At 48.4% G+C, this 14,436-nt stretch overlaps 1 protein-coding gene across 1 annotated transcript in view; it reads left to right on the top strand.

The window, feature by feature from the left end:
• TRAPPC12 (trafficking protein particle complex subunit 12) overlaps nt 1-14,436 on the top strand; it is a 1,039,319-nt gene that overhangs the window by 1,002,085 nt on the left and 22,798 nt on the right. The window contains exon 11 of the mRNA XM_078647874.1: nt 8,831-8,918. Coding sequence (XP_078504000.1) covers nt 8,831-8,918 — 88 coding nt within the window. The remainder of the gene's footprint in view (nt 1-8,830; nt 8,919-14,436) is intronic.

Genomic DNA, 14,436 nt, shown 5'->3' with positions numbered 1-14,436 from the left:
CAGTGGCTGCTGGTAGGAGGAGGTGGGGCACCTACACTCATTTTTGCGGACTGGCACTTATTTTTCCACATCAGACATTTCCAGAGAGTAAGAGAGGAAAAAACACACGTACCAGCAAGATGGAGGAAGAGCAAGACGAAAAAACAGTCACACCAAGGGACAAAGCAGGAATCTACATGAGTGAGATAAAAGGTCAGGGAGTGTCTGGCAGTGGATTAAAGAGGCATGAGGTGAAATCGAGACTATGCAGCCATGGTATTTGGGGCACCAACATGAAATAATGTCAGCTGCGGGCTTCTTAGCAGAGATTCAGGCATCGGTACTCTTTCTTTTACAAACTAACCATTGCCTCCTTCTTCATGAATTCCCTCACTACCAAGCTCCACCAGTGCCCCTCTTCTCTCCATAACCCCTTTCTCACGCTCATTTCATTGGATTTATAGCAAACTCATACTATTGTACGGTGCCAGAGCACTTTACATCACACACATTTTACACAGCTACAATGAATCAACATGTGTAAATCAGTCTATAGGGAAAGTTACATAAAACTATCAGGATTACAAGTTGTAGGAATCGTATGTCATCCATGCTATCCAAAACTATCAGGATTACAAGTTATAGTAATCGTATGTCATCCATACTAGTAGGCATAATATTTTGAGAGCGTTTGGTATGGAGAAGCAGGAACACAAGAATTGAAACGTGGTTGGTTTGGCTCTACTAATAAGAATGTATTTTTAACCAAACAAACGTTTCTTAGTAACATTCGGATAATGAAGGACTCAGGAAAAAACATAATGTTCTAACCTATACCATGCAGTTCGCATGCAACTCTTTGATGACAGCTCATAGGTCTCTGCTATATTAAGATTGTAACTTATAAACCACTAGTAACAGAAAGATCTCTATGACAGAAAACAGTAACGCATTGAGCTATCCACATTAAATACAGTTCTGTGATCTGCATGGTACATGTGCTTTGCAGCCAGCATATTAACCCTCTGCTGTACCTTATGATGCAAAACTCCGATCTTTTTCCAGCTGGAACTTTAATCACCAGAGGTATCTTGACATTTTTATTGCTACCTGAAAACTGCTGGACACACAAGGAACTCTGCAGTAGGTGCCGTTAAACCCATAAGTTATTTAAACATACCCGATCACCCAGGTCAGTGCCAGGGGCGGCTGCACCGGTCGCACCACCCTAAAGGTTGCCCTGGCTACTCCAGTGCCTCTCTAAATGTGCCAGCGCAGAGTATAGCTTAAAGATAGGAAAGAGGAGTGGACAATTAGCTGGATGCCAAGTATAATTTTTAAAATTGTTATAAATTAGCTTACAGTACAGCAACACTTGAAAGTCTGAGTTTCTCCAGTATTAGGGGTGTCTTTCATAGATTCACATGCTTGAATATTCCCCGTCGTCGAAGTGGGAGTCCCACGGTACATAAAATAGCAATAAATGCTAAAAAATATATGTATGTGAGAACATAACATAAGAAGAAATAGAAGTAAATACATAACTGAAAACCGCTAAAACAATTCCTCCATAGGAATGCATGATAGAGAGAGAAAACACTTGTAACATATCACTGTCATTATGTTAGTCCAAACTACAGCCAATCAGGCGCCAGCACCCTCTAGAACCTTCTCCTCAGAAGCTCAAGCCCTCAGATTTTCTACCGCACGTCGTGTGAAGGGAGTCTCCCTGAGCTCTGCTCAATTTTTTCCTCAACTGCTTCTTGTTTCCTGAACTTTCATCATGTCAAGTAAGAAGTCTTTATTCTGACCTTGCTCTTCTTATGGGAAGTTGCGTCTTTTTAAAGCGGACCCCCACAAGAAATGTATTTATTGTCTCTACCCTGAGCAGAAGTTGGCAGCTTCAAGTTTTGTAGATCCTTTTTTAACAAGACTCTAAAGGACAGAGAAGGCCGTCTCCTCCTTTGGCTCCAACGTCTTAAAGACAAGGATTCAGCTCTGTCTGATGCTGAGAGTTTTCAATATTGACCCTCCACTGCAGCATCTAAGCGTGGTAGTGTGCAGGATATGCCTTCTCCTTTTCTAAAAAAGAAGAAACTGGCCCTGCCTTTGGCCTCTGTGGTGTCCTCACCAGCTCCTACTACTGCTGCGCCCACGAGACCTGGCTCTCTGCTGCCTCTCAGCGTGTTTCCACACCTAAACATGCTTCGTCATCGACGGGAGCGTCTACGAGCGTTACGACGACAAGATCTGCAGTGTCTACATCGTCGACGACGACGACACTGACGACGACGTCAGCTTTCACCTCATCGACGACGGTCTCGTCAACGGCCTTTACGTCGACGAGAGTTTCATTGGCCTTCCAGACTGTCTCGTCGACGATTCCTATCACCTCGGCGACGAAGAAACCAGCATCGTCGACGAAAGCCATCAAAAAGTCTTCGTCGTCGACGAAGACTCCGTCGACTAAAGCCTTGTCGACGAGGGCTCCGTCTACAGGGGTGTCTCCTGCGTCGACAACGTCGGCGGCTTTGCCATCTACAATACTTCCGTCGATGACGACTCCATCGACGACGGCTTCGTCGACGAGCCTTCCGTCTACGATGGATTCATCGAAGTCATTTTCATCGACGGCCATTTCAGCACCGTCAACGACAACGTCGACGGCACCGTCAACGGTGGCACCATCTTCCTTTGCCTAGTTGTCTCTGGTGCCTTTACCTTCTTCAGGTTCTGCATCTGTCGCCACCGATCTTTCACACCGTCGCCGTCAAACGCCTTGCCACCAGTTGTCCGCTCCAGATCCGCAGCCTCCTTCACCTATGTTTGCCACTAACTCTGAGCACGACTCGGACTCTGGTGATGATGTGGATGACACTTTCGGGGCGGCCCACAGTCCGTCTGATCTACTCATCAAATGTCAAGATTCCGGCAGTGACGACGACGGCGGCGACCAGGAGTCTCATGAGGAACAGTGCATCCAAGTTCCAATGGCTACTTTGCCTTTGTCTTTGATTTCAAATCTCCAGCATATGCTGGACGACTACAACCGGCGTTTTCCACCAACGCCACAAGGTACTCCTAGACCATGACCTGCCTCGACTGCGACAGCTCCGCCTTCTGTTCCGCCAACTTTGCCACCGACGCCTTCTCCCCAGGTTCAAACGTCGGTCAAGATTCACACAACTGTGTATCCACAGGATGCGGATGATGAGGCGATTCCAGAACGAGGGGACGGAGAGGTCCACGATGATAAGGATAATGATGATGCCGCAACCGGCATGGCAGAGTGGGACGACTACCAAATGCAGACGCCCTCCCCTCCGCCAGGAGAATCTGGGGATTCCCCTCCAGTACATATTGCCAGTTTTCATCTGTTGATGGATAAAGCGGCTCAGCGCTTTAAATTACCAAGGATACAGAGTGAGGAGGACTGTTTCCTCTACGATTTCAAGAATCAGCCTTTCAAACAAGTCCACACAATTCCAATAATCGATTTTATTTGGAAGGAGGGAGTTAAGCTCATGCAGGCTCCGAATTCGTTACCTGCCAAATGCCGCGCCTTGAAAAGAAATATAAGGCCCCAACTGGTTCACCAGCATGCCTCGTCTCTCACCCTAAGCCAGATTCGGTTGTAACTCAGGCAGCACAGCGTCGGGCCTGTAATCCAGCGTCTCTAATCACCGCACCTCCAGCTAGAGAAGGTCGGCGCCTAGACGCCATTGGAAGAAAATTCTCCACCATGGCTTCCACTACAGTATGGGCGGCGAATGCCTTAGCCATCTTGGGCCGCTACGACCGGCAGATGTGGTCGGACATATCTGCATTAGTTGACCTCATCCCTGACGCTTCCAAAGCGGACGCTCTGCAAATCCCCCAGGACGGACAAAGAGCATCTGAAAAGATGATTGACTGCGCAGTCGATATTGCGGGCACTGGCTTCCGCCAGCTTGCTAGTGCGGCTGCCTTACGACGCCAGGGTTGGTTGAAGGCCACCTCCTTCCGGCAGGAAGTTCAATCCAAGATCCTTGATATGCCACATGATGGTGAATCGCTGTTTGGGTCACATATTGACGAAGCTCTAGAGTGCATTAAAAAGGACACTAATACGGCTAAATCACTGGGCACTTTGCAATTTCGGAAGCAGCCATTTCGAGGTGCACGCGGACGCGGCACTTCTTCCACTTTTCGAGGAGGACAATCTCAATATCGCTCCTACAATCAGAGCAACCAACGTTACTCTTCCAACCAACAGCAGTCACATCGACAACAGTGCTCAAGGCCCTACAGGGGAAAGTCATCCTATCGGGGATCCACTCCCAAACGCCAATGACTTTTGTCATCCCCAAAGTGTTGGAGGTCGAATCTCTCTGTTTTATTTTCAGTGGTGTTCCATCACCTCGGACCACTGGGTGTTGGACATTGTGCTGAAAGGTCATACCTTAGAGTTCATCCAGATTCCTCCTCATACTCCACCGTCTGGCCCGCCTCCTCCCCATCTCAAGGAGCTTTATCATCAAGTCCGTCTTCTTGTTCAAAAAGGTGCAGGCGAAGTGGTTCCAGTGTCTCAGAGAGGATAGGGGTTTTACTCTCGTTTCTTCCTCATACTCAAGAAGACGGAATATTGGCGACCAATTCTGGATTTGAGGGCTCTCAACAGATACCTAAAGAGCCAATCTTTCCGCATGCTGACACTACTGGAGATCCTGCGTCTTCTGGCCAGCGGGGATTTCATGACCACCATAGACCTTCAGGACGCATACATTCATGTCCCAATTCTCCAACAGCATCGAAAGTACCTGCGCTTCAGGGTGGGGCAGACACATTATCAGTTCAAGGTGTTGCCTTTCGGACTCCGATCCGCCCCTTGTGTGTCAACGAAGGTGTTGGCTCCTGTGGTGGCTCACCTACGCCTCCGAGGCGCCCACATTTTTCCATACTTGGACGATTGCCTCCTCAAGTCTCAATCACGCCATCAACTGAGTCAAGACACTCGTCTTTGTCAAAATGTGTTTGAATCCCTCGGCTTGGCCATCAATGTCGACAAGTCACAGTTTGCACCAGCGCAAACCAGGAATTTCTTGGGAGCGATCTTAGACACAATGCTTTCAAAGGCGTTCGTTTCAGACGAACGACAACAGAAAATCCTCCGCCTGGTGTCTCTCATTAGATCAAGGCAGTCTGTTTCTGTCCGGACATTAAAGTCATTTCTGGGGATGGCATCATCTTGTATTGCACTGATCCCACATTGCAGATTGCGGACCCGTCCCATTCAAGAGGAACTGGACGTACAGTGGCGTCAGGTCTCCGGATCTTTCAACGACCTGGTGGCCGTTACAGCTCGCATGAGAAAGGGTATGTGCTGGTGGGCACAGCTGACCAACCTGGCGACTGGACCATCCTTCCTCGTCAACGCGCCCGATCTCACGCTCACAACGGACGCCTCTCTGGACGGCTGGGGTGCTCATCTTCAAGGCCTCTCCATCAAGGGCAAATGGTCTCCACCCCAACGCTCTTGGCATATCAACAGGCTAGAGTTGATGGCGATCTTTCTGGCACTCAAGTCGTTTCGTCCTGTAGTTCAAGGGGAGTCAGTGCTTATTCAAACGGACAATACCACCAGCATGCACTATGTGAACAAACAGGGAGGGACAAAGTCTCAACGCTTGTCTCAACTGGCTCAGTCGATTTGGGATTGGGCTCTCCGTCATCAGATAACCTTGACGGCGGTGCATCTGCCGGGCGTTTCAAACATCCTGGCAGACTCCCTCAGCAGGTCCACATCGTCGACACACGAATGGGAGCTGCATCAACCGACTCTGGATCTTGTGTTTCACCGATGGGGTCGCCCATCTCTAGACCTCTTTGCGACACCAGAGAATCAGAAATGCCCGTCCTACGCAAGTTGGCATCCCCACCCCGGATCGTGCGGGAATGCCCTTTTGATCGATTGGTGCGATCTATTCGCTTATGCCTTTCCGCCGATCCCGTTAGTGCCACGGGTGCTGTGGAAGATGCGGAGGCAGCCCTGCCACATCCTATTGATCGCTCCTCGATGGCCCAGACAGGCGTGGTTCTCGGAGTTGCTCCTTCTGTCCCAGTACGAGCCCATTCCTCTTCATCCTCGTCCAGACATCCTGATGATGGACAGGGGCCAGGTTTACCATCCGGATCCATCCACTCTACAATTGTCGGCATGGAACCTGAGCACCTTGAGTTCGCAAACTTAAATATCTCGCAAGACTGCAGAGAGAGCCTCGCTCATGCTAGGGCTCCGTCTACCATCAAAACTTACAAACTCAAGTGGAAAAGATTTTGTCATTGGTGCATGGCAGCAAATGTCCATCCAATCCATTCTACTCTGGAGCAGCTTCCTCCGTTCTTTTTGAGTCTAGCTCAATCTGGACTCTCGCATGCTACCTTGAGAGTTTTCCTAGCTGCAATCTCTCGCTTCCGGCAAGATGGCTCTTCCTCCCTCTGCTCGTCCAGAATTATCCGCCAGTTTTTCAAAGGGCTTTTTCCGGAAGTTCCCACCTATTCGGCGCCCTCCTCCACCGTGGCATCTCAATGTTGTCTTGTCGCAACTTATGAAGTCACTATTTGAGCACATCCATAGGGCGGACATTAAGTTCCTCACCTGGAAGGTTGTTCTTCTTCTTGCTCTGACCTCATCTCGTTGTGTGAGTGACCTCCACGCCTTTACTATCAAACCGCCTTATCTTCAATTCAGACCTGACGGCGTGGTGCTTCGCACCAACCCATCTTTCCTACCTAAGGTGCCTACTGACTTCCATCTAAATGAACCTGTGTTCTTGAAAACTTTCTTTGCTGAGCCAAAGTCTCCGGCTGAGCAGCGATTGCATTCCTTGGACATCAAACGATGCCTTAAATTTTACATTAGCAGAACTGCCTCCTTCCGCAGGTCCGACCAACTGTTCATTGCTTATGGACGACTGCGTAAGGGGCATCCAGTTACCAAACCAACGATTGCCCGTTGGATTTCTTCGGCCATTGCCTTCTGCCATCAACAGGCTGGCAAGCCTTTGCAGTCTTCGGTGAGGGCTCATTCTACAAGGGCTATGTCTTCATCCACCGCCCTGTTTGCTGGTGTGCCACTTCATCAGATCTGCCGTGCAGCGACATGGTCCAGCAGGCACACCTTCACCAAGCATTGCTGCTTGGACGCCATCAATGAGGCGGATACCGCAGTGGGACAGGCAATACTTCGTCATCTTTTCAAATAAGGTGAGCCTCTGTTCCCTCCTCCTTTATATTTTTTCAATGATTGGTATTTAAGCTTCTATGACTGTATTTCTACTGTCTTCGAGCTTTGCCATGCTGTACTTTGCAATCTCTTTGGAGGTTACTGCTCTCTACTCTATTCAAGCATGTGAATCTATGAAAAGCACCCCTAATACTGGAGAAGAACAATTGTTACTTACCTGTAAACAGGTGGTTCTCCAGTATTGTGTCTTTCATAGATTCACATGCGACCCACCCTCCTCCCCTCAGAGGCTCTCTTCTCCTCATGCACTCTGGGTCACTTTGGTGCTACGAAAATCTGAGGGCTTGAGCTTCTGAGGAGAAGGTTGTAGAGGGTGCTGCCTCCTGATTGGCTGTAGTTTGGACTAACATAATGACAGTGATATGTTACAAGTGTTTTCTCTCTCTATCATGCATACCTATGGAGGAATTGTTTTAGAGGTTTTCAGTTATGTATTTACTTCTATTTCTTCTTATGTTATGTTCTCACATACATATATTTTTTAGCATTTATTGCTATTTTATGTACCGTGGGACTCCCACTTAGACGACGGGGAATATTCAAGCATGTGAATCTATGAAAGACACCAATACTGGAGAACCACCTGTTTACAGGTAAGTAACAATTGTTCTTAATAACTATAATTGAAATCTAGATATATTACCTTTCTTAAACATATATACTTCCATGTACCTATGTATCTTTATATTTATTACTTTACTTCTAATTCAGCATCTCCAATGCACTACCGATATCTCACCCTATACCTCCCTCAATATATGCTCTACCTCCACTCACTGTCTCCTCTCAAACCTCATTCTACTACTATGACCCCCAAAATAACCTTCCCTCTCCTACCCCTCCTTGCATCATCTCATACCTCTTTTACTATTGAGATCTCCCAAACAAGCCTTTCTAAACCCAACCCTCTGAATCTTCCCCCCTCCACCTCCCCTTTACTCATACCAAACCCCCTCCTACTGTTATGAGCTCCAAAACAAAACACTTTCTAGACCCTTCAGGATATGTTGTCCTATAGGCCAGCTAGCTCACAGTGCCACAATAAGTACACCTAAACCTAGGCGGGTAGCAAATGCTTCTGGCAACCACTGAATATGACAACCCTTATCCTCCCCCAGGGATCATGGTAACAGATTTAGACCCTTTTTCTCAGTCACTTGTGCTCTCTTATTCTCAGAGAAAGATACAAGGAATTCACAGTGGGATGTTTTCAATGTTTATTGAACCAATGTGATACTTGTATAGAATATATGTGCTTTGATAATCAATAGACAGAAGCAGATAAAAGTTATTAGAAGTATCAAGACAGCGAACAAGATAAAAAGTTTCACCATTGTGCTTATACAGTGTGTGTATGTATATGTATATATATATAATTGGGGATATTGTGTGAAAGGGAAGTCAATGTAAGAAACGTGTTCGCCGTAAAAGAAAGCAGTGTTTTTACATAGGCCTAACTAATATACATAACCAGACGTTTCTAAATAGGGCCTCATAATATATGAGAGATTTTGTATATGCTATATAATCTATTCCATTAACTGCTAATTTCATTTTTACGTTTAGAGCATTCCTCTTTCTTGGCCAGAATAACTTCTCAGAGGCTCACAAATTCTTCACAGAAATTTTAAAGATCGAGCCAAGCAACGCTGTGGTAAGACTCCATTTATTTTACACATCTTACATGATGGACTTTTGTTGTGTATGCTGTTTTGTTTATTGCTTTTTGGACATATGGCTGTGGACAGGAAAACACAAAATGTGGTAGCCAATAGTGCCACATTTACTGAACACCCCATAAATATCAATATTCGTTAAACATGTATAGAAATGGTATGATGCCATGCTGCTTAATGTGAAAAATGATTCTGTAAAAACATTGATAACTTTCTCAGGATACACATAAGTAATATGTAGAGAACAACTACTTCCAAGCTGATCTCATAAGTTTCTACTACTCCAGGTCTGTTTCCCCTCTAACTGAGTTTCTACTCTAGCCAGTGACCCTCCATCACCTAAGTCTTCATAATTCACTTCATGAGATCTTGATCGTCTTCCTTCTCTTTTCTGCATTCCATCAGCTGCAGATGTCATCAATGGTAGTACTAGCTATGAACTGGATCTCTAACCACTTTTGTGAATAATCTACAGTAATCAAGCCAAACCTTACAGCTAAGGTCATTGCCTATAAAATAAACAACTAGTTTGTGCCATAATAGGGAACTTAATTATATGGCCAAGCAGGCTGACATGAGATCCATATAGAACAGCTAGAGTTGCCAGTGCGAACGGTTTGGTCTTGGAACTGTGGAGTGGAATGAAAGTGGCCGTAAGCATGGGCTTGCACCAAGGGGCACAGGCAGAAAATTTCAACGTTAGGCGAGGTAAGGACACCGTTTGAGATAGCCCTGCTAACCCCCTTAGTAGATTGGCACGAACAGGCAGGCCTATCTCCAAGGCACAAGCATACAGTCTGTGCAACCACGCCCACAGTAACCCCCTGGTGACACCACAAATGAACTCCACATGAGTTTGATGAAAACAAGTTTAAACTTTATATAAAAAGATATACGATCAGACCACGTGATACAAAAGCCAACGTATCATAAAGGGTAATATTTGTTCCTGCTGGCTGGTAGGTTAAAATTCCAACCACCACTTTCAAAATGCTATGCTGGTCACAATGCTAGAATCACACATGTTACAATGGAAAAACAATAATGCACTACGTAATGATACAATCCTGTGCTGGGCAAAGGATAAATAATACAATGCGTAACGATACACCTCGGTACTTTACAATGGGAGAAATAATGCAATGCGTACCGCTACAATCATGTACTGGGCAATGAAGGAATAATGCAATGCGTCACACCCCAATCATGTACTTTGCAATTAAGAAATAATGCAATACGGGCCGCTACAATCATGTACTTTGCAAGTAAGGACTGATGCAAGGCGTAACTACAATCGTGTACTTTGCAATGACGAAATAATGCAATGTGGGCCGCTACAATCCTGTACTTTGCAAGGGAGAAATAATGCAATTTGTAGCACTACAAGCGTGTACTTCATTATGCAGTAAAAATGTCAGGCGCCAGTTCTTTGCAACAGTATTGACAATGTGTATTACGACAATCAGCCTCTTCGATAACAGTTGCCCCCCACACGGTTCAACGATTACTTAAAGTACAGCTTCTTACTCTGGCCGCAGTACTGCCACTCCTTTCGTCAGTACGGGCCCCCACTCTGAGCCGAAGCAAAGGCTCACGTCGACAGAAGAACTGAGAGGCAGAGAGAGAGTCTCTCCGAGCCCGCACCCCGCCCATGTAGTGATCCATGTTACCTGGGGGCGCAACCCCAATGTTCGAGGCATGTGGGCTGCTGAATTCATATCTATAGCATAGATCGCCGCCTAGTGTTGGGTCCGGATGATTGCACATTGTTGTCCTGGAAGAGTCTTCGAAGTATCACGAGATAGGTGGCTCCTCCCCTGGACTACAGTGCGCATGGGCATCGGCTCCATCCCCAGATTGTTTTTTTCAGCCATTGGGTTCGGATGCATATTCGATAACTCCAGTTCGGAATCGATATAGACTTTTCCTTAAGGCCCGATGGCCTTTCCCTTTACCGTCGGTATTGTTTTGCGTTCGGTGCCCAGCTCTGTTCCGGCTCAGTTCCCGTGTCGGACGTCCAGAGGAGTCGCGTGGCTCTTCGGTGCTTGAGTCCCAGTCGACGCAACCAGACTTTCGACGACACATCATGGAACGGAGTCTGTTCAAGAAATGTCCCGTCTGCGGATCAAAGTACCCCCACATCGACGTCCCCCCGGTGTGCAACAAGTGCCTGTCGCCGGATCACGATGAATCCAACTGTATGGCTTGTTCCCGTTTTCGATCGAAGAAGACGATTCGACTTCGGCGCGTGGCGCGCCAGGAGGCCCGGCAGTCGGCCCCGGCACCGGTGGACATCTTCGAGAGGGAAGAAGCAGACGAACAAGAAGATCGAGAGCCGATTTCAACTCCAGCGGAGGAGATCGACTACCACTACGACGCAGACGTCGAAGTGCTCGATGCAGAAGAAGTCGTCGACGAGGTAGGAGACGACAATGAGGCCTATGGGGCCACGGAAGATAGCTCAGGCGACGAGCTATGCCCCGTTCGAACAATAACCAAGGCTCAGGTCGAGGGATCGCCACATGGCCTTACCCAAGACCTTGCACCCAGATCCACTGCCTCGCCTACGGGCCCGGCTACGGACACTTCTACGGAGCCGCCATTGGTCAAAACGAAACCGAAAGTGAAACATTCGGTGTCGACGAAAACGAAAGTGATGGAGACGCCGTCGAAACAGAAGACGTCTGTCCCTCTGGTCACCTCCTCGTCTTCGGACATGTCGGGGCAGCCGAAGCCGAAGAAGGCTGTCGACCCAGTGAAGTCGACCAAGGGCGTCGAGCCGAAGTCGGGCAAGGGCGTCGAGCGAAAAACAATCAAGGGCATCGAGCCAAAGACTGGGGCACCGAAACCGGTTGTCAAGGCTGCCGACCCGAAGCCGAAGGCCGTCGACACGGAAGGAGGGCATGGCGCACCTAAGAGGGCTGATCCTGCACATCGTCCGGAAAAAGCCAAGGCATCGACGCTCGAGTCTGCACACGCTGGTGGACCGAGGACGTCTGTCGGGTCGACGAAACGGTCCGCATCCTTCACGAAGCAGGTGTCGGACTCGTTGCAACGCATCAGGAACAAGGCTTCCGTGGTCGATCCGAAGGATGCTTCAACCCCGAAGCAAGCTGCCAGGACGCCAAAGTCCTCGGCGCCACTCCTGTTCACGTTACCGCCAAAGGTGGCACCGAAGGCGTTCGCACCAAGGTCGGTCGACGAAGCGCCCGTGCAAGTGTCTACAGGGTCGAAGCCTTCTCAGCCTCTTGGGAGCTCGAAGCATCGACGACCCCTGATGAAGGAGCAGTCGGAACACTTTATCGACGCCGACACCGGTAAACTTACCCTCTACAAGAGAAAGAGCTCAGCGGCACAGCCTATGGAGTCCTACACGATTCCTTTGAAGCGCAAAAAGCCTTCTACGGATTCCCCGGTTATGGTGGAGCCAATTGCTCCACGGACTCGAACTGTTGCAACACCCTCACCCACTTATTCAGATGTGGAGGCTGGGGAAGGTGATGATGAGGAGTATAACTTTCCTGCCAACACTGATCCTGAGGATCACCAGGACTCTTGGGTAGATGCAGGGGACCCGGGGATCAGAACACTGCCCCGGACACTCCGGTGTACAATGTCAAAACCTCTCCTACTGAGGATTCTGCAGCATTTAATGCTCTAATTGAGAGGGCAGCTAAAAACCACGACGTCCAGCTGCATGCTGACCCTATTGAAGTGGACTTCCTCTTTGATACCTTTTCAACAGCAGAAAAGACTGTCAAGACTCTCCCAATGCTGAAAGGGGTTCTCAAACATGCTGCAGACATTTTTAAAGAACCCACACGTGCCAGGGTTATCAACCCTAGGATTGAAAAAAAGTATAAGCCGGCACCTGGCGATACTACCTACATCAAGGGCCAGTTGCCGTTGGACTCTCTGGTTTTTTCTAATGCCCGGAAGAGGACAAATTCACAAACCACTGGTGATGCTCCTCCCCCTGACAAGGAATCTAAGGTGCTAGAGGCATCAGGGAAGAGGGTGGCGGCCCAAGCGGCCAATATCTGGTGTATTTCGAACACTCAGGCACTCTTGGCCAGATATGACAGGGCACACTATGATACACTAGAGACCCTGTTGCAACATCTGCCAGATCAGTATAAAGAAGCAGCAGAAATGCTCATTCAGGAAGGGAAGCGCATCTCCAACGCTTCTATTAAATGCGCACTTGACGTGGCGGACACCGCAGCCAGGGCCATTAACACAAGTGTAATGTTGCGACGTCAGGCCTGGCTCAGAATCTCCGGGTTCAAGCCGGAGATACAGACCACCATCCTCAATCAGCCGGTAAACCCTGATAGATTATTCGGCCCTGAGGTGGATACCACCTTGGAAAAAATAAAGAAGGATACTGAGACTGCAAAGTCCATGGGGGCTCTCCAGTCCCAACAGTTTAGAGGCAGCACTTTTCGTCGCTCAAGCAATAGAGGTGTTTCCAGAGGACAGATGTCCCAGCAAACGCAATACGCTAAAGGTGGAGCGCAGTCCTCTTACACCAAGCAGAGTAGAGGCGGCTATCGGGGCAACAGCACCAAGGACAGAGGTCGTGGGAACAACAACTCCCGCTCCTCCTCCACCAACAAACAGTGACGCCCTGTCACTGCCCCCCCACCATACCACACCTGTCGGGGGGAGACTCCAGCAGTTCCTGCCAGTCTGGAAATCCATCACCACAGACAGGTGGGTCAGAAAACGTATCCAGTACGGTTATTGTCTGGAGTTGACATCCACTCCACCCAACATGCCACCAAAACACCGTCCTATGTCCACAGAGCATTTGCACTTATTGCAGCAGGAAGTACTCGTCATGCTGTAAAAGGGCAATCGAGCTCGTGCCACTGGAGAAAGAAGGCACAGGAGTGTACTCCCTGTACTTCTTAATCCCGAAAAAGGACGGGTCCCTCCGACCCATACTGGACCTCAGACCCCTAAACCAGTATATTCTCTCAGAACACTTTCACATGCTAACGCTGCAGCAGGTTCTTCCGTTGCTCAATCAGGGAGACTTCCTCGCAACCTTGGGTCTCAAGGATGCATATTTTCACATTCCATACAATCCTTCACATCGAAAATACCTCAGATTCCCCATTCAGAATCAGCATTATCAATTCAAGGTCCTCCCTTTCGGGGTGACCACAGCGCCCAGGGTGTTCACAAAATGCCTGGCGACAGTGGCGGCGCACCTCAGGAGGCAGAACGTTCACATCTACCCTTACCTGGACAACTGGCTTGTCCAAGCAAAGTCGGCCCAGCAGTGCGCCGCCAACATTTCCCACACCATTCACCTTCTTCACAATCTGGGATTCTCACTGAATTATCCAAAGTCGCACCTTCAGCCAGCCCATGTGCGGCAGTATCTGGGCGCGACAATAGATACTCTGGCAGCCACAGCTCAGCCGACTTCTGTGAGGATCGACAGCATTCAGTCACTGATCCAGAAGTTCAGACCGCAACACTCGC

The sequence above is a fragment of the Lissotriton helveticus genome, chromosome 6, assembly GCF_964261635.1.
Source record: "Lissotriton helveticus chromosome 6, aLisHel1.1, whole genome shotgun sequence".
Lineage (NCBI taxonomy): Eukaryota > Metazoa > Chordata > Amphibia > Caudata > Salamandridae > Lissotriton > Lissotriton helveticus.
The sequence above is the reverse complement of the archived record's forward strand: the minus strand, read 5'-3'. Positions and strand labels throughout refer to the sequence as shown.